This window comes from Papio anubis, chromosome 20 (genome assembly GCF_008728515.1).
Source record: "Papio anubis isolate 15944 chromosome 20, Panubis1.0, whole genome shotgun sequence".
NCBI classification, from domain to species: domain Eukaryota; kingdom Metazoa; phylum Chordata; class Mammalia; order Primates; family Cercopithecidae; genus Papio; species Papio anubis.
In genome coordinates this window covers 23,208,047-23,235,961 of record NC_044995.1, presented here as the reverse complement: position 1 = coordinate 23,235,961, position 27,915 = coordinate 23,208,047, and the positions used below count along the sequence as shown (strand labels likewise).

The 27,915-nt window shown below is 47.9% G+C and overlaps 1 protein-coding gene across 3 annotated transcripts in view; it reads left to right on the top strand.

The window, feature by feature from the left end:
* The window catches only part of WDR88 (WD repeat domain 88), a 44,450-nt gene that overhangs the window by 8,366 nt on the left and 8,169 nt on the right, over positions 1–27,915 (top strand). Inside the window, exons 3-10 of one of the 3 annotated variants that reach the window (XM_031659686.1) lie at positions 4,573–4,661; positions 4,755–4,856; positions 7,540–7,603; positions 8,961–9,099; positions 10,973–11,102; positions 16,720–16,907; positions 20,555–20,637; positions 24,036–24,104. In XM_031659686.1, coding sequence (XP_031515546.1) covers positions 4,573–4,661; positions 4,755–4,856; positions 7,540–7,603; positions 8,961–9,099; positions 10,973–11,102; positions 16,720–16,907; positions 20,555–20,637; positions 24,036–24,104 — 864 coding nt within the window. The remainder of the gene's footprint in view (positions 1–4,572; positions 4,662–4,754; positions 4,857–7,539; positions 7,604–8,960; positions 9,100–10,972; positions 11,103–16,719; positions 16,908–20,554; positions 20,638–24,035; positions 24,105–27,915) is intronic. The other 2 variants (XM_031659687.1, XM_031659688.1) reach the window with 2 other exon arrangements.

The following is a 27,915-nucleotide window of genomic DNA, read 5'->3' as shown; positions in this document are numbered from 1 at the left end:
GCTGGGACTGCAGGAGTGCACCACCATACCTAGCTAATTTTTTATATTTATATTGTAGAGATGAGGGTCTTGCTACATTGCCCAGGCTAGTCTCCAACACTTGCCCTCAAGCAATCCTCCTGCCTCAGCCTCCCAAAGTGCTGGAATTTCAGGCATGGGCCACCAAGGTCCCAGTTTCATAGATGTATGCGGACTTGTGTGGACAGGAAAAAAAAAGACACATGCTGGCTGGGCGCGGTGGCTCACACCTGTAATCCCAGCACTTTGGGAAGCCGAGATGAGCGAATCACCTGAGGTCAGGAGTTCAAGACCAACCTGACCAATATGGTGAAACCCCGTCTCTACTAAAAATAGCCGGGTGTGGTGGCGGGCGCCTGTAGTCCCAGCTACTCTGGAGGCTGAGACAGGAGAATTGCTTGAATCTGGGAGGCAGAGGTTGCAGTGACCCAAGATTGCACCACTGCACTCCAGCCTGGGAGACAGAGAGAGACCCCATCTCAAAAAAAAAAAAAAAAAGAAAAAAAGAAAAAGACAAACATGCCAACATTTTCACAGCTGTTAACTCTGGGGTCAATGGAAAGATGAGTTTTTTCTTTCTTGTGTTTTCATGTGTTTCCTGTAATAAAATCATATTATCTTTGTAATAATATGACAAAAACTACCAAACTTGCATTTTTTTTTCTTTTTTTGAGACAGGGTATTGTTCTATCACCCAGGCTGGAGTGCAGTGGCAAGAACACGGCTCACTGTGCCTTTTACCTCCTTTGCTAAAGGCATCCTCCCATCTCAGCCTCCCAAGTCGCTGGGACCACAGGCACACACCACCATGCCTGGCTAATTTTTTTGTTTTTGGTAGAGACAGGGTCTTACTACATTGCCCAGGCTGGTCTCAAACTCCTTGGTTCAAGCGACTCTCCTGCCTCAGCCTCCAAAAGTGCTGGGATTACAGGTGTGGGAGCACCTTTTTTTTTTTGACGTAGGATCTCACTCTGTTGCCCAGGCTGAAGTTCAGTGGTGCAATTATGGCTCACTGCAGCCTCGACCTCCTGGGCTCAAGTGATTCTCCCACCTCAGCCTCCTGAGTATCTGGGACCCCAGGCACAGGCTGGCATGCCCGGCTAATATTATCATTTTTTATATGGAGGGGATCTCCCTGTGTTGCCTGGGCTGGTCTTGAGCTCCTGGCCTCAAGCCATCCTTCCTCCTTGGCCTCCCAAAACACTGAGATACAGCATGAGCTACCACAACCCAGCCCCAAACTTATTTTTAAATGACCAGAAAAAAGGTGGCAATATATTAGAGGGAGATGGGACATAGGATTAAGAATATTTTCCCCAGCTTCTCTGTACATTTATGGACTTTCCAAGTTATTCACAGTAGTCTTCAATTAGGGAAAAAGGGTTTTTTTTTTGTTTGTTTGTTTTTGTTTGAGACAGCGTTTTGCTCTTGTGGCCCAGGCTGGAGTGCAATGGCATGGTCTCAGCTCACTGCAACCTCCGCCTCCTGAGTTCAAGCGATTCTCCTGCCTCAGCCTCCCAAGTAGCTGGGATTACAGGCACCCACCACCACGCCCGGCTAATTTTTGTATTTTTAGTAGAAATGGGGTTTCACCATGTTGGCCAGGCTTGTCTCAAACTCCTGACCTCAGGTGATCTGCCCGCCTTGGCCTCCCAAAGCGTTGGGATTACAGGCGTGAGCCACCACACCTAGAGGAAAAGGGGCTTTTAAAAGATTTAAAAGGTATTTGGATTTGAGGTGTTGCTGGGGGCAGGGACTGGAAACGGGGTCAGTGGATGAGGCAGAGAGGGGAGGCCAGCGGAGATTTTGGCCAAGATACTGTGACAAGAGGAGGTGACTGTGTAGGGTTATGGGTTCACCCCCTACGGAGGGACATGGAGCGCATGGTGGGAGCCACAACTGAGGGTCTCAAGGAGCCAGCAGGAGGGGACAAAGATGGGAGGAGAGAGCCAGGGGAGGAGACAGGTCCCTGGAGTGGCAGTCAATGGGACCAGCAAAGGTAGGGGCTCAGAGGAGAGGTGGCAATTTATGGCACAAGGGGCAAAGGCGCTAGGAGGGCAGAGGGAGGGAGCACAGGGATGGGGGCTGCCTGGAGAAGGTGGTGGAGGGAGAGGGCTGGGAGTGGTCCGTGGTGTGGGTGGAGAACACTTGGATGTGCTTCCTGGGACATGGAGAAGGACGGCTTATGGGAAGGAGGGCATACGAGGTGGCCGAGGTGGCAGTGCCCACATTGTGGATGCGGCATGGAATGGGCAGGGAACGAGAACAAGGAGGCTGCTGTGGGGACCAGGGGTCTCTCCAAGATTAGGTTCTCTAATCTTGGGACAACAACCAAGGTGAAAACAGGCATCCTTCCCTTCACAGAGAAAAGAGCCCTTTGGCCAACACAGACAGCAGCCCCAGGGGGCCCTTTTGCCAACTCAAAAGGGGAAACAAGGGCCGGGCGTAGTGGCTCATGCCTGTAATCCCAGCACTTTGGGAGGCCCAGGCGGGTGGATCGCAAGGTCAGTAGTTCGAGACCAGCATGGCCAACATGGTGAAACACCTTCTCTACTAAAAATACAAAAAAAAAAAAAAAAAAAAAGGCAGGGTGGTGGTGGTGGGGGAATAATGGGGAAGTGGAAGATACAAGGTGGACCATGATTGGTAAAGTTACCATCCCAACCTGAACGTGACAGGGGGCTCACTGCCCAGGGCCTCTCAGTCACCCCAGAGGATTAAGAAAGGGTTTAAGGCTCCCAGAAAGCTGAGTGCAATGGCCCATGTCTGTAATCCCAGCGCTTTGGGAGGCTGAGGCAAGAGAGTTGCTTGAGGCCAAGAGTTTGAGACCAGCCTGGGCAATGTAGCAAGACCCTCATCTCTACAAAATAAAAAATAAAAAATTAGCCAGGCATGGTGGTGCACTTCTGTAGTCCCAGCTACTCCGGAAGTTGAGCTGGGGGGATTGCTTGAGCCCAGGAGGTGGTGCCTGCAGTGAGCCATAATTGCAACTCTGCACTGAAGCCTGGGTAACAGAGTGAGATCCAGTGTCAAAAACAACAAAACAAAACAATAAAAATGCTGATCACAGTGACTCATGCCTGTAATCGCAGCACTTTTGGAGGTTGAGGCAAGAGGATCGCTTGAGCCAAGGAGTTTGAGACCAGCCTGGGCAATATAATGAGACCTTGTTTCTACCAAAAACAAAAAATTAGCCAGGCGCGGCGGCGTGTGCCTGTGGTCCTAGTGACTTGGGAGGCTGAGATGGGAGGATGGCTTTGGCCCAGGAGGCCAAGGGGTGCAGTGAGCCGTGTTCTTGCCACTGCACTCCAGCCTGGGTGATAGAGCAAGACCCTGTCTCAAAAAAAAAAAAAAAGTTTGGTAGTTTTTCTCATATTATTCCAAAGGTAATATGATTTTATTACAGGAAACACATGAAAACACAAGAAAGAAAAAACTCATCTTTCCATTGACCCCAGAGTTAACGGCTGTGAAAATGTTGGCATAGGTATTTTTTTCCTGTCCACGCACATCCACATACATTTATGAAATTGGGACTGTACCGAAATACTGAATATGTACTCACCATAAACTTAGACGCCAAATATTGTCACATCTCCTTTATTTTCCAACTATTTATTAGACCCCCTTTCCCTCATTCATTTGAAGTCTAACCAGTATTTGCCCTTTAAATTGTCTGGGTCCACAGGGTGGGGTCCTGCTTCCAAATGCCCAGTGTGGAGGGAGTGGGCCGATCTGTGAACAGTGGCTGTTCCTGCTCTTGGCCACGTGGTGTCACTGTCGAGTCTAAAGCTGCACAGCCCCATGGACCCTGATCCATTCTGGCGCTGCCCTGAGCTGGCCCCGGCCCGCCCCGAGTGCGTGCATGGGCCTCGATCCCACACCCCAAGACGATCATTTTCTTTTCTTTCCTTTTTTTTTTTTTTTTTTGAGATGGAGTCTCACTCTGTCGCCCAGGCCGGAATGAAGTGGCACGATCTTAGCTCACTGAAACCTCCATCTTCTGGGTTCAAGTGATTCTCCTGCCTCAGCCTCACCAGTAACTGGGACTACAGGTGCGTGCCACCACACCCAGCTAATTTTTGCATTTTTAGTAGAGATGGGGTTTCACCATGTTGGCCAGGCTGGTCTCGAACTCCTGATCTCAAGTGATCCACCCACCTCGGCCTCCCAAAGTGCTGGGATTACAGGCGTGAGCCACTGCGCCCGGCCCGGAAAACACTGCTAGATTCTGCAAAGCCTTTTTGGCCGGTAGGAAAGGAAAACACCATCCGTTTGCAGCTGTGCCCCCAGCATGGCCAGTTTCCACCTGGTGTCTGTGGAATTGCGGGGTAATTTCCCATGGATGCCAAGAATGGCAAGGGTGTCCTTCCCGCTCAGGGGACATGTTGCAAAGTCCTTTCCTCTTTCGGAGCTGAGTGAGAGTCCCAGGACCGTGGAGTTCTCAGATTTTGCTACCAGAGATAAGCTAAGGGCTAACATGGACCTCGATTTATGACTTCAGCAAACACGGCAGTGACCACTCTCTTCTCCTCTCTCTCCCATTGATTTGAGGATGCGGTGGATGGTTCTGTGGTTCGCAATTTTGAGCACAGGCCCAAGGCTCCTGTTGTAGAGTGCAGCATCACAGCCGACAGCAGCAGGTGATCTTTGCCTCGTCTTACACTGGGAAGAGGGAGGGCGAGCAGGCAGGCCGTAGATAGGCATGCCTGTGACATTTTTGTTTTTGTTTTAAGTAATAGACATGGCGTCTTACCATGTGGCCTAAGCTGGTCTCAAACCTGTGGCCTCAAGCGATGCTCCTCCTGCATTGGCCTCCCAAAGTGTTGGCGTTACAGGTATGAGCCACCATACCTGGCGTTTTTTAATTTTAATTTTTTATTTAGACAGGATTCTGCTATGTTGCCCAGGCTGGAGTGCAGTGATGCAAACATGGTTCGCTGCAGCCATGGTCTCCTGGGCTCAGTGATCCTCTTGCCTCAGCCCCCTGAGTAGCTGGGATTACAAGTGTGCACCACCACACCTGGCTAATTTTTGTATTTTTGTAGAGATGGGTTTTGCCATGTTGCCCAGGCTAGTCTCAAACCCCTAGGCTCAAACAATCCTGCCTTGGTGCCTCAAAGTGCTGGGATTACAGGCGTGAGCCACTGTGCTCGGCCTCTTTTGGTTTTGAGATAGGGTCTTGCTTTGTCACCCGGGCTGTAGTGTGGTGGTGTAATCACAGCTCACTACAGCCTCCAACTCCGGAGCTCAAACAGTCCTCCTGTCTTGGCCTCCCAAATACAGTGATTATAGGTATAAGCCACCACCCTTACTAGGAATTTGTTTTAAAATGGATTTACTTTAACCCTGAACAGCAGCTATAAAATAGTTAGCAGAAAACTGGTATGAAAATGTAAGTTTCATGGGAATTTATCTTTTTTTTTTTTTTGAGATGGAGTCCTGCTCTGTTGCCCAGGCTGGAGTATAGTGGTACGATCTTGGCTCACTGCAACCTCCAACTCCCGGGTTCGAGTGATTCTCCTGCCTCAGGTTCCTGAGTACCTGGGACTACAGGTGCACACCACCACACCTGGCTAATTTTTGTATTTTTAGTAGAGAGGGGTTTCACCATGTTGTCCAGGGTGTTCTCGAACTCTTGACCTCAGGTGATCCACCCACCTCAGCCTCCCAAAGTGCTGGGATTACAGGCGTGAGTCACCATGCCCACATGGGAATTTGTCTTATACAGAGGACAAACTTTGCCACAGAAACATGCCATGTAAGAAGACAAGGATACATTTATGTTTTTTTGTACAAGAAAACATTTCAGAACAAAATAAGTAGTCTCTTAAACTATATTCCTGTGAAAAGACAGACATGTGAGCAGAGAGGAAAGTGATTGATCCTTGTGGGTGCAGAGACCCCTTTAGAGGAGGAAAACAGCTGCGAGGCCGAGGTGGACGGATCACCTGAGGTCAGGAGTTCAAGGCTAGCCGGACCAACATGGAGAAACCCCATCTCTACTAAAAACAAAAAATTAGCCGGGCATGGTGGGGCATGCCTGTAATCCCGGCTACTCAGCAGGCTGAGGCAGGAGAATCGCTTGAACCTGGGAGGTGGAGTTTGTGGTGAGCCGAGGTCATGCCGTTGCACTCCAGCCTGGGCGACAAGCGAAACTCCGTCTTAAAAAAAAAAAGAAGAAGAAGAGAAAAACAGAAGAAATGATACTTTGAAAGCCCTTGATATAAAGGAGCATGTGTGGGTGGCTGAAGAGTATGGGGGATGATGGTGCTGTGGTTCCTTGTGTGTTAGGTTATATTTCCTTCCTTCCTTCCTTCCTTCCTTCCTTCCTTCCTTCCTTCCTTCCTTCCTTCCTTCCTTCCTTCCTTCCTTTCTTCCTTCCTTCCTTCTTTGTTTCCTTTTTTTTTTGATGGAGCCTCTCCTGCTCACGCTGGACTGCAGTGGTGTGATCTCGGCTCACTGTAACCTCCGCCTCCTGGTTCAAGATATTTTCATGCCTCAGCCTCCCGAGTAGCTGGGATTACAGGTGCGCACCACCGCGCCTGGCTAATTTTTGTATTTTTAGTAGAGATGGGGTTTCACCATGTTGGCCAGGCTGGTCTTGAACTCCTGACCTCAGGTGTTCTGCCTGCCTCAGCCTCCCAAAGTGCTGGGATTACAGGCATGAGCCACCTTGCTTGGCTGGTTCTCTTTAGTTTCAATGAGAACAGAATGGTCCCTAGGGTGGGTGATGGAGCAGTCTTTTAAAGATGATTGTATTATTTATAATCTTGGTCCTAAATTAGAAAAATGAAAAAAGTCTTCATAGAAGTCACAGGCAGGCCAGACATGGTGGCTCATTCTTATAATTCCAGTGCTTCGGGAGGCTTAGGTGGGAGGATCGCTTGAGGCCAGGAGAGACCAGCCTGGGCAACATAGTGAGACTCTGTCTCTTTAAAAAAAAAAACAAAAAAAAGCCAGGCATGATGGTGAGTGCTCACAGTCCCAGCTACTCAGGAGGCTGAGGTAGGAGGATCACTTGAGCCCAGAAGCTCAAGGTGGCAGTGAGCTAGGATTGCCCCACTGGACTGCAGCCTAGATGACAGGGTGACATCCTGTCTCAAAAAAGGAAAGGAAAGGAGGGGAAGGGAGGATGGAAAGGACCAACCTAACTGTCTCTGTTGTTAAGAATCAATGTTTGGCCAGGCACGGTGGCTCACGCCTATAATACTAGCACTTTGGGAGGCCGAGGCAGGTGGATCACTTGAGGTCAGGAGTGTGAGACCAGCCTGGCCAACATGGCAAAACCCTGTTTCTACTAAAAATACAAAAATTAGCTGGGCATGGTGGTGGGCGCCTGTAATCTCAGCTACTCAGGAGGCTGAGGCAGGAGGGTCGTTTGAACCTGGGAGGCGGAGGTTGCAGTGAGCCAGGATTGCACCACTGCACTGCACTCCAGCCTGGGCAACAGAAGGAGACCCTGTCTCAAAAAAAAAAAAAAAAAAAAAAAAGAAACAATGTTCATCATCTTATTTCCAGAGTCATTGCCGCATCCTACGATAAGACTGTGAGGGCCTGGGACCTGGAGACAGGCAAGCTGCTGGTACGTATGCCTGCCCAGTGGGCGCGTTGCAGCTTGACCAAGTCTCAGGCAGCTTTGGGTTGGACCCCCGGTAGGGGGAGGTGATAGAACTCCATTCTTCTAGGAAGGAAGCATGTTCCTGGGGATGGAAGGTACAGATGTGAACTGCACCCCACAACAGCCATTGCTTGCAAAAAGTCTGGAGGGTGAGAGGGTGGGCACTGGAGGAGGAAGACTCCTGGAGGAGGCAGATGGAACCAAGGCTTTTGCTTGAAAGATGGGATGGGTTTGGATACACAGACAGAAGCCAGAATGGGGGGTGGGGTGTGGGGGCTGGTATTCCAGGCTCGCTGGTAAGATGTTTGGATTTGATTAGAGAGGAAGTGGGGCTGAGCCATGCAGGACCGGCTCAAGGCCGTGGCCTTTGAGAACCAGGGTTCTGGCCCTTACCAGTCTGTTCTCTTTATATCTTGGAGGGGCCACCCTCCATCCATCCCACAGCCCAAGACTCCCACTTGGCCCTGCACCCGCCCCAGGCAGCCTCAGCCCTGCTCAGGGGCCTCCTCGGGGTCTCCTGCCCCACCCCTGGAGGTCCCTCCCGCTCAGCTCCTGCAGGCCTTTCCTCTCCCTTCCTCCTTCCTTTCCTTAAAAAAACAACCTTTTGGCCGGGCGCGGTGGCTCAAGCCTGTAATCCCAGCACTTTGGGAGGCGAGACAGGCGGATCACGGAGTCAGGAGATCCAGAGACCATCCTGGCTAACACGGTGGAAACCCTGTCTCTACTAAAATATACAAAAAAAAAAAAAAAAAAAACCCGAAAAACTAGCTGGGTGAGGTGAGGTGAAGCCTGTAGTCTCTCCTTCTCGGGAGGCTGAGGCAGGAGAATAGAAGTAAACCTGGGAGGCGGAGCTTGCAGTGAGCTGAGATTCGGCCACTGCACTCCAGCCTGGGCCACAGAGTGAGACTCTGTCTCAAAAAAAAACAACACAACCATTCTTGTTAGTGCAAAGGTCAGTTTATATTCATTGTAAACATTTTTAGAAAAATAAGATAAGCCACGTTTTTATTTTATGATGATGATGACGATTTTTAGAGACAGGATCTTGCAAACTCTGTCACCCAGGCTGGAGTGCAGTGGTGCCATCGTAGCTCACTGCAGCTTCAAACTCAGATGATCCTCCCGCCACAGCCTCCCAAGTAGCTGGGACTACAGGCGAGCACAACCACACCTGGCTAATGATTTACTTTTGTAGAGATCTTGCATGTTGCCCAGGCTGGTCTCAGGCTCCTGGTCTCAAGCGATCTTCCAGCACTGGGTTTACAGGTGCGACACACCGCACCTGGTTTAAAACAACCTTTTGACTGTTGGCTCATTTCAGTGGAAGGTCAGGTATGATACCTTCATCGTCTCCTGTAAGTTTTCTCCTGATGGTAAATACGTGGTCTCAGGCTTCGATGTGGATCATGGAATCTGCATAATGGACGCTGAGAACATCACCACCGTTTCCGTCATCAAAGGTGAGGGTGTGCGGGCTCCCTGACTCTTCAGTCTGCCATAGGAATAGCCACTTGTCACTGACTGACAGTGACCTTCCATTGCATTATTTGGTGAAACTGTAATGGTATGAAGCACGTCATTAAAGCTGGGACACTAGGCTAGGTGCGGTGGCTGAGATTACACCTGTAATCCCAGCACTTTGAGAGGTTGCTTGAGCCCAGGAGTTTGAGACCAGCCTGGGTAACAGGGTGAAACCCTGTCCCTATCAAAAACAATACAAAAATTAGCCAGATGTGATGGTGTGCACCTGTAGTCCCAGCTGCTTGGGAGGCTGAAGTGGGAGGATCACTTGAGCCCAGAGGTGGATGATGTAATGAGCTGAGATTGAGCCACTGGACTCCAGCCTGGGAGACAGAGTGAGACTCCATCTCAAACCAAAAAACAAAAAACACCCAAAACTGATCCTCTTCAGTTAATGCTTATCCATTCATTCAGTCTTGTGCTTTTAACAAATGACACAATGTTTGACTCCAACCTCATGTGGTCATTGAAGCCTAATCTTTTATTGAATAGAGGCTCAGCTTTCTTAACATTTTTACCTGTTTTTTTTTTTTTTTTTTTTTTAGAGATGGGGTCTTGCTACATGGCCCAGGCTGATGTCAAACTCCTGGCCTCGAGTGGGCATGAGCCACTGCACCCGGCCTATTTTTAAAATATAGGAATAGTAATTGTCATATGACAGTTACTACTATAGGGGCTGCTGGGTGAAGGATATGGCTGATCTCTCTGTTTTTCCTTACACCTCCATGTGAGTTCACAATTATCTAAAATTAAAGTTAAAAAAATGTGTAATCATTGTAAAGACATTCATTATGGGCTGGGCGTGGTGGCTCACGCCTGTAATCCCAGCACTTTGGGAGGCCAAGGCGGGTGGATCACCTGAGCTCAAAAGTTCGAGACCAGCCTGACCAACATGGTGAAACCCCGTCTCTACTAAAAATACAAAAATTAGCTGGGCTTGGTGGTGGGCACCTGTAATCCCAGCTACTCAGGAGGCTGAGGTTGAATTGTTGGAACCCAGGAGGTGGAGGTTGCAGTGAACTGAGATTGCACCACTGCGCTCCAGCCCAGGCGACAGAGCAAAACTCTGTCTCAAAAATAAAAAAGAAATCATTCATTATATAAAGAAAAAAGCAAAAGGCTGCTGTGTCTGTCCTGTCTCCTCCCCAGAGGCAACTGTTATGAACCATACGTTGCTGGGTGGCCTTCCTGAACCCTGTGTGTGTCCCTGTGCGTACACATTTGCACACACAACACTGCTTCTCGTATGTGCTTTGTGTTTCTTTTTAACGACGTGGCACTATGCCATGTACACTGCCCCACAGCCTCCCTAGTAGCCTCTAATAGCCCACCTGACACTATGCCCCCACCACGCTTCAGACTCCAGCTTTGCCCCACACTGCTCTGTGATCCAGCCCAGGTCTTTGCAAGCACCGTTCCTTCTTTCTAGAGTGCTCTTCCATTTCTGCTTCCCTTGCTGCCTTTTCGGGCCCTTCCTGGACCCCTCAGGGTGGCCAGGCTTCTATTGTCTGGGCCTTGGTGGCCCGTGCACTCATCTCAGGACCCGTGGCATGTGACAGGTCATTGCCTGCTCCGGGGTGTCCCCTCCATCAGACTGGGAGCTCTGCAGGGGCAGGGAACGGGCCACGTGTGCTCCCGGTTCAAAGCCTGGGACATAGTAGTCACTCAGGAATGTTTGTGCAGGTGCGTAGCTCCTCATGAAAACTGGAATTGTGTTTTGTCATCTTGTCGCTGGCTGGGGAAGTCATGGGAGTTGTCCAGCCCAGCATGTGGAAGGTGTGATCTCGAGTCCCTTTCTTCCGTGTTCCGCAGATCATCACACAAGGACCATCACGTCATGCTGCTTTGACCCCGACAGCCAGAGGGTGGCTTCTGTCTCATTGGACAGGTGCATCAAGATCTGGGACGTTACATCCCAGGCCACACTGCTCACCATCACCAAGTGAGTTGGACCCCAGGAGGTCAGAAGGGAGTTTGGGCGGGGCATCCCCATTCATGCCCTCTTGGATTCCACACAAGCCAGCATCCATGTGGACACGTCTGTAGCTTGGTCATGGGTGCTCCGAGGAGGCTGGGGACAGGCAGGCGGGAGGGAGCCATCAGCTGCAGCCTGTGGGCTTGGGTGGGCCTCAGATGCATTTGTTTCAATGTGAGCCACTAGTGGAAACCATTGTGCAGAGAAGCCCACAAAATGTGAAGTTCCAGCATCTCCTGTAAAATGGGAAGGTCGGGCTGGGCGTGTGGCTCCTGGCTGTAATCCCAGAGCTTTGGGAGGCCAAAGTGGGAGGATCACTTCAGGCCAGGAGTTCAACACCAGCCTGGGCAATGTCATGAGACCTCATCTCTACAAAAAATTTAAAAATTAGCTGGGTGTGGTGTCACAACCTGTAGTCCCAACTACTCATGAGGCTGAGGCTGGAGGATTGCTTGAGCCCAGGAGTTTGAGGCTGCTGTGAGCTATGATTGCACCAGTTCACCCCAGCCTGGACAATGAAGTAAGACCCTGTCTAAAAAAACTAAATAGGCCAGGCATGGTGGCTCACGCCTGTAATCCCATCACTTTGGGAGGCCTAGGTGGGAGGATCACGAGATCAGGAGATGGAGACCCTCCTGGCTAACACGGTGAAACCCCATCTCTACTAAAAATATAAAAAATTAGCTGGGTGAGGTAGTGGGCGCCTGCCTGAGTAGGAGGCTCAGGCAGGAGAATGGCGTGAACCCGGAAATCAGAGGTTGCAGTGAGCCGAGATAGCACCACTGCACTCTAGCCTGGGTAACAGAGCAAGACTCCTTCCCAAAAAATAAAATAAATAAATAAATAAATAAATAAAATGAATTAAGTCATTTTGGAGATACTACATTATCATTTAAAAAAATTTTGGGCGGGTGCGGTGGCTGAGGCAGGAGAATCGCTTGAACTTAGGAGGAGGAGGTTGCAGTGAGCCGAGATTGTGCCACTGCACTCCAGCCTAGGTGACAGAGTGAGACTCTTGTCTCAAAAAAAAAAAAAAAAAATATATATATATATATATACACACACACACAACATAAAACATGACATTTTAACCATCTGTAAGTGTGCAATTCTCTGGCATTCATTACATTCACAGTGTTGTGCAACCATCACCACTATTTCCAAAATGATTTCATCATCTCAGACAGAAGCTCTTACCCATTAAGCAATAACTCCCCATTCCCCATGCCCCCATCCCTGGGTAATGTTTATTCTACTTTCTGTCTCTATGAATTTGCCTATCCTAGATATTTCATATAAGTAGAATCATACATTATTTGTCCTCTTGTGATGGGGTTATTTCACTTAAACTAATGTCCTCAAGGTTCATCTGTGTTGTAGCCTGCATCGGAACATCAGAACTTCATTCCTATTTTTTTTCCTTTGAGACTTAGTCTCTCTGTGTCGCCCAGGCTGGAGTGCAGTGGTGCCATCTTGGCTCACTGCAACCTCCGCCTCCTGGGTTCAAGTGATTTTCCTGCTTCAGCCTCCTAAGTAGCTGGGATTACAGGCGCCCACCACCACGCCTGGCTAATTTCTGTATTTTTAGTAAAGACGGGGTTTCACTGTGTTGACCAGGCTGGTCTCAAACTCCTGGCCTCGGCCTCCCACAGTGCTGGGATTAAGAACTTCATTCCTTTTGATGACTGAATAGTACTTCATTATAGGTGTACACACCATATTTTATCTGTTCATCTGTTGATGAACTCTTGGGCTGTTTCTACCTTTTAGTTATTGGGGGAATAATGCTGCTGTGAACACATGTACATGTAACTTTGAGTTCCTGCTTTCAATTCTTTTCAGTTTATTTCATTTCTTTTGAGACAGGGTCTTGCTCTGTTGCCCAGGCTGGAGTGCAGTGGTGTGATCATAGCTTACTGGAGCCTCGGATTCACGGGCTCAAGTGATCCTCTTGCCTCAAGCTAGTCCTGAAGTAGCTGAGACTCATGTGGTGCACACTCACCATGGCCTGGCTAATTTCTGGGATGACAGGTGTGAGCCACTTCACCTGGCCTGTTTTTAATTCTTTACGCTGTATACCCAGGAGTGGAATTGTTGGATCATATGGCAATACTGTGCTTAGCTTTTTCAGGAATGGGGACCTTGCTTATTAATTTTGCACTGAGAACTGAAAATGATATAGCCTGACTGAGATTATGAATTTTGTAAATCCTCTAGCAAGACCAGCTATAACATTTGCAGTGGTGCAATCTCGGCTCACTGCAACCTCTGCCTCCCGGGTTCAAGCAGTTCTCCTGCCTCAGCCTCCTGAGTAGCTGGGACTATAGGCGCCCGCCCCCATGCCCAGCTAATTTTTGTATTTTTAGTAGAGACAGGGTTTCACCGTATTGGCCAGGCTGGTCTTAAACTCCTGACCTTGTGATCCGCCCGCCTCGGCCTCCCAAAGTGCTGGGATGACAGGTGTGAGCCACTGTGCCTGGCCACACTGTGGTTTTCATTTACACTCTCATTCATATTGTTTTTCTCCTATAGGTAAAAAAGTCATTTCTCTCTTGCTGCTCTCAAGATATTTTTGTTGTCGTTAGTTTTCAGAAGTGTAATTATGTGTCTGGGTGTAGATTTCTTTGGATTTATCCTATTGGGTTTTACTCAGATTCTTGAATCTGTGGGTTTATATATTTTGCCAAATTTCATAAAATTTCAGCCATTTAAAAAAAAAATCACTTATAAAGTTGACTTCGTCTTGTCCAGAACTGTACGTGCAGCATAGCCATTTTCACCAAACTTCTGTACAGGTGAAATGGCCTGTGAGAAGTGAGATTTATGTGAAATGAGAGTCCATAGAGATACCTCTGGTTTATTTATTTATTTATTTTATTTTATTATTTTCTTTTGAGATGAAATATCACTCTTGTCTCCCAGACTGGACTGCAATGGCACGATCTCGGCTCACTGCAGCCTCCATCTCTTGACACACCACGGGTTCAAGTGATTCTCTTGCCTCAGCCACCCGAGTAGCTGAGATTACAGGCGCCCACCACCAGGCCCGGCTAATTTTTGTATTTTTAGTAGAGACGGGGTGTCACCATGTTGGCCACGCTGGTCTCGAACTCCTGACCTCAGGTGATCTGCCTGCCTCGGCCTCCCAAAGTGCTGGGATTACAGGTGTGAGCCACCACGCCCGGCCTATTTATTTAAAAATTGCTATGTCTTTTTTTTTTTTTTTTTTTTACTTTAAGCTCTGGGATACATGTGCAGAATGTGCAGGTTTGTGCCATGGTGGTTTGCTGCACCTGTCAACCCGTCATCTAGGTTTTAAGCCCCACATGTGTTAGGTATTTGTCCTAATGCTCTCCCTCCCTTTGCCCCCGACCTCCTGGCAGGCCTCAGTGTGTGATGTTCCCCTCCCTGTGTCCACGTGTTCTCACTGTTCAACTCCCACTTATGAATGAGAATATGTGGTGTTTGGTCTTCTGTTCCTGTGTTAGTCTGCTGAGAATGATGTCCCTGCAAAGGACACGTTCTCATTCCTTTTTATGGCTGCATAGTATTCCATGGTGTGTATATACCACATTTTCTTTATCCAGTCTATCACTGATGGGCATTTGGGTTGATACCAAGTCTTTGCTATTGTGAATAATGCTGCAATAAACACATGTGTGCATGTGTCTTTATAGTAGAATGATTTATAATCCTTTGGGTATACCTCTGGTTTAAACCTCAGTGACAGTGTCTGGCTTCTGGCAGAGCTTGCAGTCAACCTCCATGATACGCCAGCATGGTTCTTACCTCACCAGGTACTGGGAATTGGTGAGGTTTATCCTGGATGCCCCTGCGAAGTTGACATTTCTTCTCCTTTGGCCTTGCTTAGTTTGTGCATTTCAAAGAACCAAAATGGGTTCCAAAACTCTGACCTGAGCTGTAGAAAATCATTTCGCTCAACCTTTTCTTCAGGTCAAATGATTGATTTTATGATCCAGGTTACTCAGAGAAAACTCTGCTTACAAGAGGAGGTGTGAATCACAGGAGACAGACATTGAGGGTTACAAACAAAAAGTGGCAAAATACAGACAGGCTTTTTATTATTATTATTTTTCTGAAAAAGAAGATGCTTAAAAATGGGAATGAATAATCCCATGTTTTTTTTTTTCCTGAGATAGAGTTTTGCTCTGTTGTCCAGGCTGGAGTGCAATGGCACAATATTGGCTCACTGCAACCTCCACCTCCTGGGTTCAAGTGATTCTCCTGCCTCAGCCTCCAGAGTAGCTGGGACTACCGGAATGTACTACCATGCCCAGCTAATTTTCATATTTTTTGTAGAGATGAGGTCTTGCTATGTAGCCCAGGTTGGTGTCAAAATCCTGGGCTCAAGCAATCGTTCCACCTAGGCCTCCCAAAACGATGGGATTACAGGCATGAGCCACCGCACCCAGCCGAATAACCCAAAATGTTATTAATTAAATATACAACATTGAAATATATTTGAATAGCACTGAAGACAAATGAGGATACGAGCAAAGAAAGGAGAGAGCGAATAGCCAGTGGAGGCCAGGAGAGCAAGGAAGAAAGAGGGGTGAACAGAGGGAGACCAAGGCCTGACATTGTCGGGAGATGGGGAGTGAGAGAGCCCTGTGTAAGCTGATCCAGCAATCGGTGTCCCAAAAAGCTGCCTGTCAATCAGCCGCTCCTGACACCAGCTGCTTTTCCCTTCCAGCTAAGCAAGTGGGAATACTCTGCAGAATCTCTAAATGAGGGTGGCACAAGGGTTTTACGCCTCTGTAATCCCAGCACTTTGGGGAGGCTGAGGCGGGCGGATCACAGGTCAGGAGATCGAGACCATCCTGGCTACCACGGTGAAACCTCGCCCCTACTAAAATACAAAAAATTAGCCGGGCGTATGGCTGCACGTGTAGTCCCAGCTACTCAGGGGAGCTGAGGCAGGAGAACACCAACCTGGGAGGCTGAGCTTGCAGTGAGCTGAGATCACGCAGCCATCCGCGCCTCCCAGCCTAAGCATAGAGTGAAGACTACCAAAAAAAAAAAAAAAAAAAAAGAAAAGAAAAAGAGAGAGAAAAAAAAGAGGTACCAGGCCCCAGTGGACATTTGACAACGTCTGGACACGTCTTTTGTGGTCACAACTGGGTGTGGGGGTTCCTGGCATCTAGTGAGGACAGGGATGCTGCTCCACCTCCTACAGAACATAGGACGGCCCCCACAACTCAGTGACCCAGCACAAAATGTCCACCTTGGTGTGGTTGGCCGGGTGCCGTGGCTCACGCCTGTAATCACAGTACAACTTTGGGAGGCCAAGGCAGGTGGATCACTGGAGCCCAGGAGTCTGAGAGCAGCCTTTGTAACAGCGAAACACTGTCTCTATTATTATTTTTCTAAAAATTGGTGTGGTTGAGAAACGCTGGAACAGTGTGACAGGCTGAGCAATTCATATCTGGACCATGGTAGGCAGCGATCAAAGGCAAGATGAACATGAGCTCACAGGAGATGCTGACTGACCCCCGCTTAGGTATGTCTTCAGGTCCTTCAGGAGCAAAGCACTAATGTGTGCACCTCACCATCTGTGTTTCAGGGCACATTCCAATGCAATCTCAAACTGCTGTTTTACCTTCAGTGGCCATTTCCTGTGTACAAGCTCCTGGGATAAAAACTTAAAAATATGGAACGTCCACACAGGGGAGTTTCGAAACCGTGGAGCCTGTGTGACCCTGATGCAGGGCCACGAAGGTTCTGTCAGTTCCTGTCACTTTGCCAGAGACAGTGAGTAATTAACACACAGAAGGCCTCCATTCCTGTGGGAGTGATGGGCAGAGTTCTCCATGTTCCGTTCAAATGGAGAAGCGATTTCCAATGATGTTGATGGGGAGGGCGGATTCTTCCCCACGAGAACAAAAAAGCCAAGAGGGAAGACCACAGGCACCAGTTTACAGTGGTAGAAACTCAGCTCAATGTGGCTTATGCAACCAAAGAAATTGATTAATCCTGTAATGGAAAACTCCAAGAGCAGGTCTGACTTCAGGCATCGATGGGACAAGAGAGTCAATGCTGCTGGGAACCCAACTCTTCCACTCTGTCTCTCAACCTAGCTTCCCTGTGTATCAGCCTTTACCCCCAAGGAGGCAAAGATGGCCAGATGCGGTGGCTCATGCCTGTAATCCCAATGCTTTGGGAGGCCGAGGTGGGAGGCTTGCTCGAAGCCAGGAGTTCAAGACTAGCCTGGGCAACATAGCAAGACCCTGTCTCTACAAAAAAACTAAAAAATTAGCTGGGTGTGGTGGTGCACACCTGTAGTCTCAGCTCTTCAAGAGGCTGAGGTGGGAGGATCACTTGAGCCCAGGAGTTTGAGACTGCAGTGAGCTGTGATTGTGCTACTGTACTCCAGCCTGGGCAACAGAGTGAGACCCTGTGTCTTTAAACAAACAAACAAAAAAAGGCCAGGCACAATGGCTCGCGCCTGTAATCCCAGCACTTTGGGAGGCTGAGGTGGGCGGATCACCTGAGGTCAGGAGTTCAAGATCAGCCTGGCCAACATGGTGAAACCCCATCTCTACTAAAAAATACAAAAATTAGCCAGGTGTGGTGGTGGGTGCCTATAATCCCAGCTACTCAGGAGGCTGAGGCAGGAGAATCACTTGAATCCGGGAGGCAGAGGCTGCAGTGAGCCAAGATAGCACCACTGCACTCCAGCCTGGGTGACAAAGACTCTGTCTCAAAAAAAAAAAGTATATATATAATTTTATATATATATATATAATCATATATAATTATATATAATTTTATTTTATATATTTTAATATATATGTGTGTGTGTGTGTATATATATAAAATAAAAGAGGTAAAGAGGACCTCTAGTGGTCCAGCTCAGCCTGGTTCTGGACCCTGGCAGTCCTGGAGAAAGAGACCCTTTGTCTGGTGCCAGAACAAGTCCCAGGGAAGACTCCCATTGGCTCAGCTTGGGACACACGTCTATCTCTTAACGAGTCACTTAGGGGGCAATGACAGCCTCTGATTGGCCAGGTCTGGGTGACTTGCCCACCTGCAGAGCTAGAGTTTGGGGTCAGAACCCCCTGATGCAGAGGGACTAAGGGTAGGCAAGGAGTGTTTCCCCACAGGAAATTGGGGAGCTGTTGCCAGATAAAGGGACATAGATGTGAATGGGGGCAGTGACAGGAAGCCACCGCGGGTAGCCAGCTCCAGGGAGGAAAGTGGGTGCTCTTGACACTCAGGAGCCAAACGTATGCTCCCCTATCCTGGTGAGAAGCTCTGTGTGTCTGGGGGCCTCAGCTGGCACACATGCCATTGGGGCCTGGCTTGAGAAGCGCTAGGGTGTTTCTGGGCAACTTTCCCTCTTCAGCAGCACCCCTTGTCTAAGTCCCACTGTGAGACGCCCTGCCAGCTTCTGTCTTTGGCTTTACAGGGTTCAGAATCACATGCAGTTGAGCCAAAATCATGCCACTGCGCTCCTGTACTCCAACCTGGGTGACGGAGTGAGACTCTGTCTCAAAAAAAGAAAAAAAAAAAAGAATCACATGCAGTCAATCATTATTATTCCAGATTCTGTATTTGTGAATTCACCTTCTTGCTGATATCTATTTGGAAACTTAAAGTCAACATTCATGGCACTTTCGAGGTCACTCACAGACGTGAAAAGCAGCAAAAAATCTAAGTCACCTCCCAGCTGAGGTTGGACGAGGCAACACTCTGCCTTCTTGTTTCACCTCCCACGTGGTAAAATGTCCTTTATGTGGTCTATTTAGTGCCACCGTTTGTTTGATTGTTTGTTTGTTTGTTTTGCTCCCTCTGTTGCCCAGGCTGGAGTGCAGTTGCGCGATCTTGGCTCACTGCAACCCCCGCCTCCTGGGTTCAAGTGATTCTCCTGTCTCAGCCTTCCAAGAAGCTGGGATTAAAGGTGCACACTACCATGCCTGGCTAATTTTTGTGTTTTTAGTAGAGACGGGGTTTCACCATGTTGGCTAGGGTGGTCTTGAACTCCTGTTCTCATGTGATCTGCCTGCCTCCACCTCCCAAAGTGCTGGGATTACAGACATGAGCCACCACACCCAGGCTTTCTTTTGGTTTTTTTGGTGATTTTCCTGTGTAAAAGTGCTGGGGAGGCTGAGGTGGGAATATTGCTTGAGCCCAGGAGTTCGAGATCAGCCTGGGCAACATAGTGAGACCCCATCTCTACCAAAAAAAAAAAAAAAAAAATTTAGCTAGGTGTGCTGGCACCTGCTTGTAGTCCCAGCTACTGGGGAACTGAAGTGGGAGGATCGCTTGAGACCAGGAGTTTGAAGCTGCTATGAGCTAGGATTGCACCACTGCACTCTAGCTTGGGTGACAGAGCAAGACTTTGTCTCTAAACATAAATAAATAAATAAATAATAAATAAAATGATCCCTAACCACAGTGCTGAAGTGCTGTTTACTGTTCCTTAGTGCAAGAGCGCTATGATGGGGAAAATGCATGCATCCATTCATGCATGAGTTATAGCTGTTGGCTGTGAGTTCAATGTAAACAAATCAACAGTATATATGCAATAAGGTGTCTTTAAACAGAAACACACATAAAACAAGGTTACGTACTGATCAACTGATGAGAATGTGACCAGAGGCTCACAGGAACCTGACCCTGTATTTCCCCTACGAGTGATGGCTCAGTATTTGCTAATTTAGTGTCTGCAAAAACTACAGAGGCCGCCAACCTTTTTGGGGCCAGGGACCGGTTTCATGGAAAACAACTTTTCCACAAATGGGAGGTGTGGGGGATGGTTTCGGGATGATCCAAGTGTATTTCATTTATTGTGCCCATTATTTTTATTATTATTACATTGTAATATACAGTGAACTACAAGTCACCATCATGTAGAATCAGTGGGAGCCCTGAGCTTGTTTTCCTGCAACTAGATGGTCCCATCCGGGGCTGATGGGAGACAGTGACAGATTCATCAGGCATTAGATTCTCATAAAGAGTGCACAGCCTAGATCCCTCGCATGTGCAGTTCACAATACGGTTCATGCTCCTGTGAGAATCGCATGCTGCAGCTGATCTGACCGGAGGCAGAGCTCAGATGGTAATATGAGCGATGGGGAGCGGCTGTAAATACAGATGAAGCTTTGGCTCGCTTGCCCACTGCTCACTGTCCGCTGTGTGGCCCAGCTCCCAACAGGCCATGGATTGGTACCAGTCTGTGGCCCAGGGTTTGGGGACACCTGTCATAGAACGTAACTACTGTGAATGATGAGAATCAGCTGTAATTGGCTTGGGGTGATGGAGCCACCCCAGGAAGGGGTTTCAGTGTCATCAGAATAAGCTGAGGTGGCACCTTGCCGAGGCATCTTCAGCTGGCTTTGGGCTCACTTGGCTTAGAAATATGACCCCCATCTCCACCCTTTCATTTTCTGTTGCAGGCTCTTTTCTCATTTCTGGAGGATTTGATAGGACTGTGGCTATTTGGGACGTAGCAGAAGGCTACCGGAAGCTCTCCTTGAAGGTACATGTGGCCAGCATGAGATTGAGGATCTGAACTTCCCTCCTGAGTCCTTCCCGTGCTCAATGCTGGGTGCTGGGGACACAGCCATGGGCGACACAGGTCTAGATGCCTCCGTGGGCTGATGAAGGACAGACAGGAAGCCAGCAAACACACCACCAACAGTGAGGAGTGAAATGGAGAAACCACAACAGGGTGCCATGATGGCGACAGATGCGGGGGACCCATCCACACTGCACGGGCAGGGAGAGCTTCCCGCAGAAGGAGGTGTTTGAGCTGAGCACAGAAAGGAGGGCATAAGTGGGGATCTTGAAGAAGGGCAGTCCAAGCAGAAGGAACAGCTGATGCAAAAACCCCGAGGTGGGAGTGTCCAAGAACAGCAGAAGTTACTGTGCAGGGCCGGGCGCGGTGGCTCACGCCTGTAATCCCAGTACTTTGGGAGGCCGAGGTGGGCGGATCACCTGAGGTCAGGAGTTTGAGACCAGCCTGGCCAACATGGTGAAACCCCTGTCTTTACTAAAAATACAAAAATCAGCCAGGTGTGGTGGTGTGAACCTGTAGTCCCAGCTACTTGGGAGGCTGAGGTGGGAGGATCGTTTGAACCCAGGAGGCAGAGGTTGCAGTGGGCTGAGATTGTGCCATTACACTCCAGCCTGGGTGATCGAGCGAGGCTGTGTCTCTAACAAAACAAAACAAACAAAAACCAGAAATGACCATGAGGAGCGACACGTACCATAGTGAGGCATGCACAGAAAGCGTGGGGCTCCAAAATGGAGATGTCAACTGGATGCTCTGGGGTACAAGTGAGAGGAGCCTCAACTCAGAGTGGCTCTATGATAAGGGGATGTGTTATCCAACACAGCAAGAACCCACGATTGCCTCATGCTGTGCCCCTGTTCCCCCAAGGGGCCCTGCACGCCAGGATTTCTGCACACTCCCTGGTTTCACGATCTCACTGTCACCTTTGGCTGTGAATGCGTGCATCCCTGATTCTTGGTCTTTCTGTCCCCAGGGACACAAAGTAGACATGTGTCCTCCAGCAGCCCATGTTCAGGTCCCTGGGGCTGGTCTATCTGAGCTGTCTTCTCCTAGGACTTGGGGAGACAAAGCGAGTTTACTCACAGCAAATAAACAGCTTAAAATGGAATGTTAAACCTCTCTGTGCTTAAAGTCTCTCTGTCATCTGGGCACAGTGGCTCATGCCTGTAATCCCAGCACTTTGGGAGGCTGAGGCTGGAGGATCATTGGAAGTCAGGAGTTCGAGACCAGCCTGGCCAACATAGTGAAACCCTAGCTCTACTAAAAATACAAAAATTAGCCAGATGTGGTGATGCCCACCTGTAGCCCCAGCTACTTGGGAGGCTGAGGCATAAGAATCTCTAGAGCCTGGGAGGCAAGGCTGCAGTGAGCTGAGACTGCACCACTGGTCTCCAGCCTGGGTGACAGCTGGTTATTCTATTCTCTCTCCTCTTCTCTTCTCTCCTCTCTGTCTGTTCTCCCATCTCCAAACTCCTGTCCTTTTATCACACTAAGCGGTTTAACCTTCTCTCTGATTCCTTTTTCTCTGACCACACGATGGCCTCACTTTCTGCCTCTTTCCGTAGGGGGAAGGCCGAAAAAAGACAGAGATGCTGGCATAAAGCCCAGCCATCATTCAGTGCCTGAGGCAGCAATAGCAGCTACCTGCTCTGAGCTCTTTTTTTTTTTTTTTTGAGATGGAGTCTCTGCTGGAGTGCAGTGGCGCGATCTCAGCTCACTGCAACCTCTGCCTCCCAGGTTCACGCCATTCTCCTGCCTCAGCCTCCCGAGTAGCTGGGACTACAGGCGCCCGCCACCACACCTGGCTATACATATATATATATATATATATATGTGTATATATATATATATATTTTTTTAGTAGAGACGGGGTTTCACCGTGTTAGCCAGGATGGTCTCGATCTCCTGACCTCGTGATCCGCCTGCCTCGGCCTCCCAAAGTGCTGGGATGACAGTCGTGAGGCACCGCACCCGGCCTGCTCTGAGCTCCTATTTACCTAAAGAAAACATCCCACTCCTCCTCTGCTTAAGCCACAGTGGATCAAGTTTGCAGTTATTGGAAGCCAAAAGCCCCTCGCCTACAGGGCCTCTGAGGGATATTCCCTAGAACAAAGAATGCAAACGAAAACCTGAGACCAGCTAGGAATATAATATTTCTCCCCCAATCCTGCTAAACACCCGAGTACTATTTTAAAAAACCATACACAGTGGCACACAGATTTGTGGTCCCAGCTACTTGGGAGGCTGAGGCAGGAGAATCACTTGAGCTCAGGAGGTAGAGGCTGCGGTGAGCTATGATTGAGCTGCTACACTCCAGCCTGGGGGACAGAGTGAGATCCTGTCTCAAAATAAAAATAACTAAATAAATAAATATAGAATGGGCAGGGCGTGGTGGCTCATGCCTGTAATTCTAGCACTGTGTGAGGATTAGGCGGGCAGATCACTTGAGGTCAGGAGTTTGAGACCAGCCTGGCCAACATGGTGAAACCCTGTCTCTACTAAAAATGGAAACATTAGCTGGGCATGGTGATGGGCACCTGTAATCCCAGCTACTTGGGAGGCCGAGGCTGGAGAATCGCTTGAACCCAGGAGGTGAAGGTTGCAGTGAGTGGAGATTGCACCACTGCACTCCAGCCGGGCAACAAGAGCAAAACTCTGTCTCAAAAACAAACCAAAAAAACCCTCAAAAAACAACAGCAAAAAAACATAGAATGTACATATATCCCACATCTTTACACTTTGTATTCCACCCTAAATGTTGTTGATGAAACCAGGGAAGTACAATGAGCTGCTCTGCTCTTTTTTTTTTTTTTTTTGAGACAGTCTCGCTCTGTCGCCGAGGCTGGAGTGCAGTGGCGTGATCATGACTCACTGCAGCCTCAACTTCCCCGGGCTCAGGTGACTCTCCCACTTTAGCCTCCTGAGTAGTTGGGATTACAGGGGCATGTCACACCATGCCCAGTTAATATTTTGTATTTTTAGTAGAGACGGGATTTCACTACGTTGTCCAGGCTGGTCTCAAACTCCTGGACTCAAGCGATCTGTCCACCTCAGCCTCCTAGAGTGCTGGGATTACAGGCATGAGCCACTGCGCTCAGCCAGCTACTCTGAAATGTTAGCAACACTGGGTTCTTGACTCTTTGTTGTTTTTTTAGAATGGAACCTCACTCTGTTGCCCAGGCTAAAGTGCAGTGGTACAATCATGGCTCACTGAAGCTTCTACCTCCTGGGCTCAGGTGACCCTCCCGCCTCGGCTTCCCACAGGGCAGGTTACAGGTGTGAGCCACCATACCCAGCTTGTTTTTGTTGTTCTTTCAAAATTATTTTCTCCAGGTTTTCATTACAATTTGATATTTCTTCAGGGCCATAATGACTGGGTGATGGATGTTGCCATTAGCAACAACAAGAAATGGATCCTGTCTGCTTCCAAGGTAAAAGTGGCCAAGCTTACAATATCGATCACATTCGTCAGAATTGGTGATAGCGGAAGAGTTATTGCCAAGTATAAAATTCCTGGGTGGGTTCGGTGAGCTGTACCTGGCCGGGCCACAGTGTTCACGGAGCTGCCTGGGAATGGGGAGAGCATGTCCTTCCGTCCGCAAATGCAAGGAGTTTCCAGGTATTTCTGTGTCTGCACTGTTGACATTTGAACTTTGTTGGAAAAAGAGTCTAACTGGATCGGTGAGCAGTGGAGCCAATGCGGGGCTTGAAGGGAAAGCATTAGCTAATGGATAAGCCTTGGAGACCACCCAGCTACTTGGGAGGCTGAGGTGGGAGGATGGCCTGAGCCTGGGAGGTCGAGGCTGCAGTGAGTCATGATGGCATCACTGCACTCCAGCCTGGGCCAAACAATGAGACCCTGTCTAAAAACAAAAAGCTGGGTGTGGTGGCTGCTCATGTCTGTAATCCCAGCACTTTGGGAGGCCAAGGTAGGCAGATAGCTTGAGCTCAGGAATTTGAGACCAGCCTAGGCAATGTGGCGAAACCCTGTCTCTACAAAAAATTAGCCAGGCATAGTGATGTGAGCCTACAGTCTCAGTTACTCCAGGCCCACCTACTTGGGAGGCTGAGATGGGAGGAATGCTTCAGCTTAGGAGGCTGAGGCTGCAGTGAGCTGTGACCGTGCCATTATACTCCAGCCTGGGCGACAGGGTGAGAACTTGTCTCTTAAAAAAAAAAAGTATTGAATATTTAAACTTTTGGCTAGGCACAGTGGCTCATGCCTGTAATCCTAGCACTTTGGGAGGCAGAGGCAGGAGGTTCGCTTGAGCCCAGGGGTTTAGGACCAGCTTGGGCAACATGGTGAAACCCTGTCTTTACCAGAAATACAAAAAATTAGCTAGGAATGGTGGTGCACACCTGTAGTTCCAGCTACTCAGGAGTCTGAGATGGGAGGATGGTTTGAGTATGGGAGGCGGAGGCTGCAGTGAGCCACAATCATGCCACTACACTCTATCCTGGGTGACAGAGCTAGACCCTGTGTTCAACAAATAAATAAATAAATTTTGTAGGTTATATTATATATTCTTAACATACATAGAGGTAAGACTGTTTAAAAAAGCAAACACAAATAAAATAGAACTGATTAAACACATATCACTTATATTTAATATAAAGCAGTGACTTCATTCTATGAGGCCAGCACCAGTTGGATATCAAAGCCAAGTACAAATGTCACAAGAAAAGAAAATTACAGACCAATGTCTCTTGTTAATATAGATGCAAATATGCTCAACATAATATGGGCAGATAAAATCCAATAGTACATTAAAAGGATTGTTTACCATGACTAAGTGGGATTTGTTCCAGGGATACAGGGTGGCTCAACATAAAATCAGTGTGATATATCACATTAATAGAACAAAGGGAAAAACACCTATACGATCATTTCAACTGACACAGAAAAGCATTTGAAAAAATCCAAAACCCTTTCATGATAATAATAAAAAACTCAGAAAGCTAGGAATAAAGGGAAAATTCCTCAACATGATAAAGAGTGTTTATAAAAAATCTGCAGCTAACATGATTCTCAGTGGTAAAAGACTAAAATTTTTCTTCCTTAAGATCAGGATCAGGACAAGGATGCCTACTTTCACTGCTACTATTCAGTATTGTACTGGAAGTGCTAGCCAGAGCTATTAGACAAGAAAAAAATAAATAAAAGGCATCCAAATTGAAAAGGAAGAGGTAAAATTCTCTTCCTTCCCTTCGTTCCCTCCCTCCCAACTTGCCTGCCTGCCTCTCCTTCCTGTCTTCCTCCTCTCCTCTCCCCTCCCCTCCCCTCTCCTCCCCTCCCCTCCTCTTTTCTTCTCTGTCTCTCTCTCTCTCTTCCTTCCTTCCTTCCTTCCTTCCTTCTTCTTTCTTTCTTCCCAGGGTCTCATTCTGTCATCCAGGCTAGAGTGCAGTGGCACAATTTCAGCTCACTGCAACCTCCATCTCCTGGATTCAAGCAATTCTTCTGGTAGAAACGGGATTTCACCATGTTGTCCAGGCTGGCCTTGAACTCCTGACTTCAAGTGATCTTCCGGCCTTGGCCTCTCAAAGTGCTGGGATTACAGGTGTGAGCCACTATGCCCAGTCAAAATGATTTCTTTCTTTTTTTTTTTTTTTTTTGAGATGGAGTCTTGCTCTGTCGCCTAGGCTGGCGTGCAGTGGCATGATCTCGGCTCATTGCAACCTCCATCTTCTGGGTTCAAGCAATTCTCCTGCCTCAGCCTCCTGAGTAGCTGGGATTACAGGCATGTGCCACTATGCCCAGCTAATTTTTTGCATTTTTAATAGAGACGGGGTTTCACCATGTTGGCAAGGCTGGCCTTGAACTCCTGACCCCATGATCTGCCTGCCTCTGCCTCCCAAAGTGCTGGGATTACAGGCATGAGCAACCATGCCTGGCCCCAAAATTATTTCTATTCGTAGGTGGCATGATCATAAATATAGAAAATCCCAAAGAATTCACACGAAAGCTACTAAAGCTAATAAATGAATTCAACAAAGTTTCAGGGTACAAAATCAACACAAAAAAAGCAGTTGTGTTTCTATACACCAGCAATGAACAATCTGAAAAGAAAAAGCAATTCCATTTACAATGGCATCTAAAACAATACTTACGAATAAATCTAACAAAGGTAGTGAAAGACTGGCACAATGAATACTATAAAGTATTGCTTAAAGAAATTAAAGAAGACCTGAATGAATGGAAAGACATCCTATATTCATGGACAGGAAGACTCATCATTAAGATGTCAGTACTACTCAAAGTAATCTACAGATTCTGCATAATCCCTATCAAAATTCCAACAGCATTTTCATATGAAATTGCAAGGGGCCCCAAACAGCCAAAACAATCCTGAAGAAGGAGAAGGAGAAGGGGAAGGAGAAGAAGAAGAGGGAGAAGGAGAAGAAGAAAATTGGAGGACTCACACTTCCTGACTTTGAAGTTACTGCAAGTCTATAGTAATTAAAACAGTGTGGTTCTGGCATAGGGACAGACATATAGACTGATGGCTTAGAATAGAAAGCCCAGAAATAAGGGATTTTTGACAAGGGTGCTGAGACCATTCAATGGAGAAGGGACAGTCTTTTCAACAAATGCTTCTGGGAAAATTGGAAATTTACATGCAAAGGATGAAACTGCACCCTTACCTAATACTGTATAGAAAAATTAACTCAGGATCAAACACCTTAACTTGAGAGCTAACCTGTAAAACCCTCAGAAGAAAACAGTAGAGAAAATCTTCATGATATTGAATTTGGCAGTGATTTCACGGATATGACAACAAAAGTATAGGCAATGAGAGCAAAAATAGACAAGCTAACCTTCGTCAAAATTAAGAACTTTTGTGCATCAAAGGATAATATCAAGAAAGCGAAAAGACAGCTTAGAGAATGGGAGAATATAGTTGCACATCATGTATCTGATAAGGGATTAATATGCAGAATACATAAAGAACTCTGAAAACTCAACAACAAAAAACAACCCAATTCAAGGATGGGCAAAAGACTCGAATAGACATTTCTCCAAAGAAGATATACAAATGGCCAAGAAGCATATGACAAGATGCTCAACATCATTAGTCATTAGGGAAATGCACATCAAAAGCACTGTAAGGTACCACTTCACATCTACCAGGAGGTCTATAATAAAAAAAAACTCAGAAAATAATGAATGTTGGCAAAGGATGCGGAGCAACTGGAACGCTTGTGCATGACTGATGGGAATGCAAAATAGTGCAGCTGCTGTGG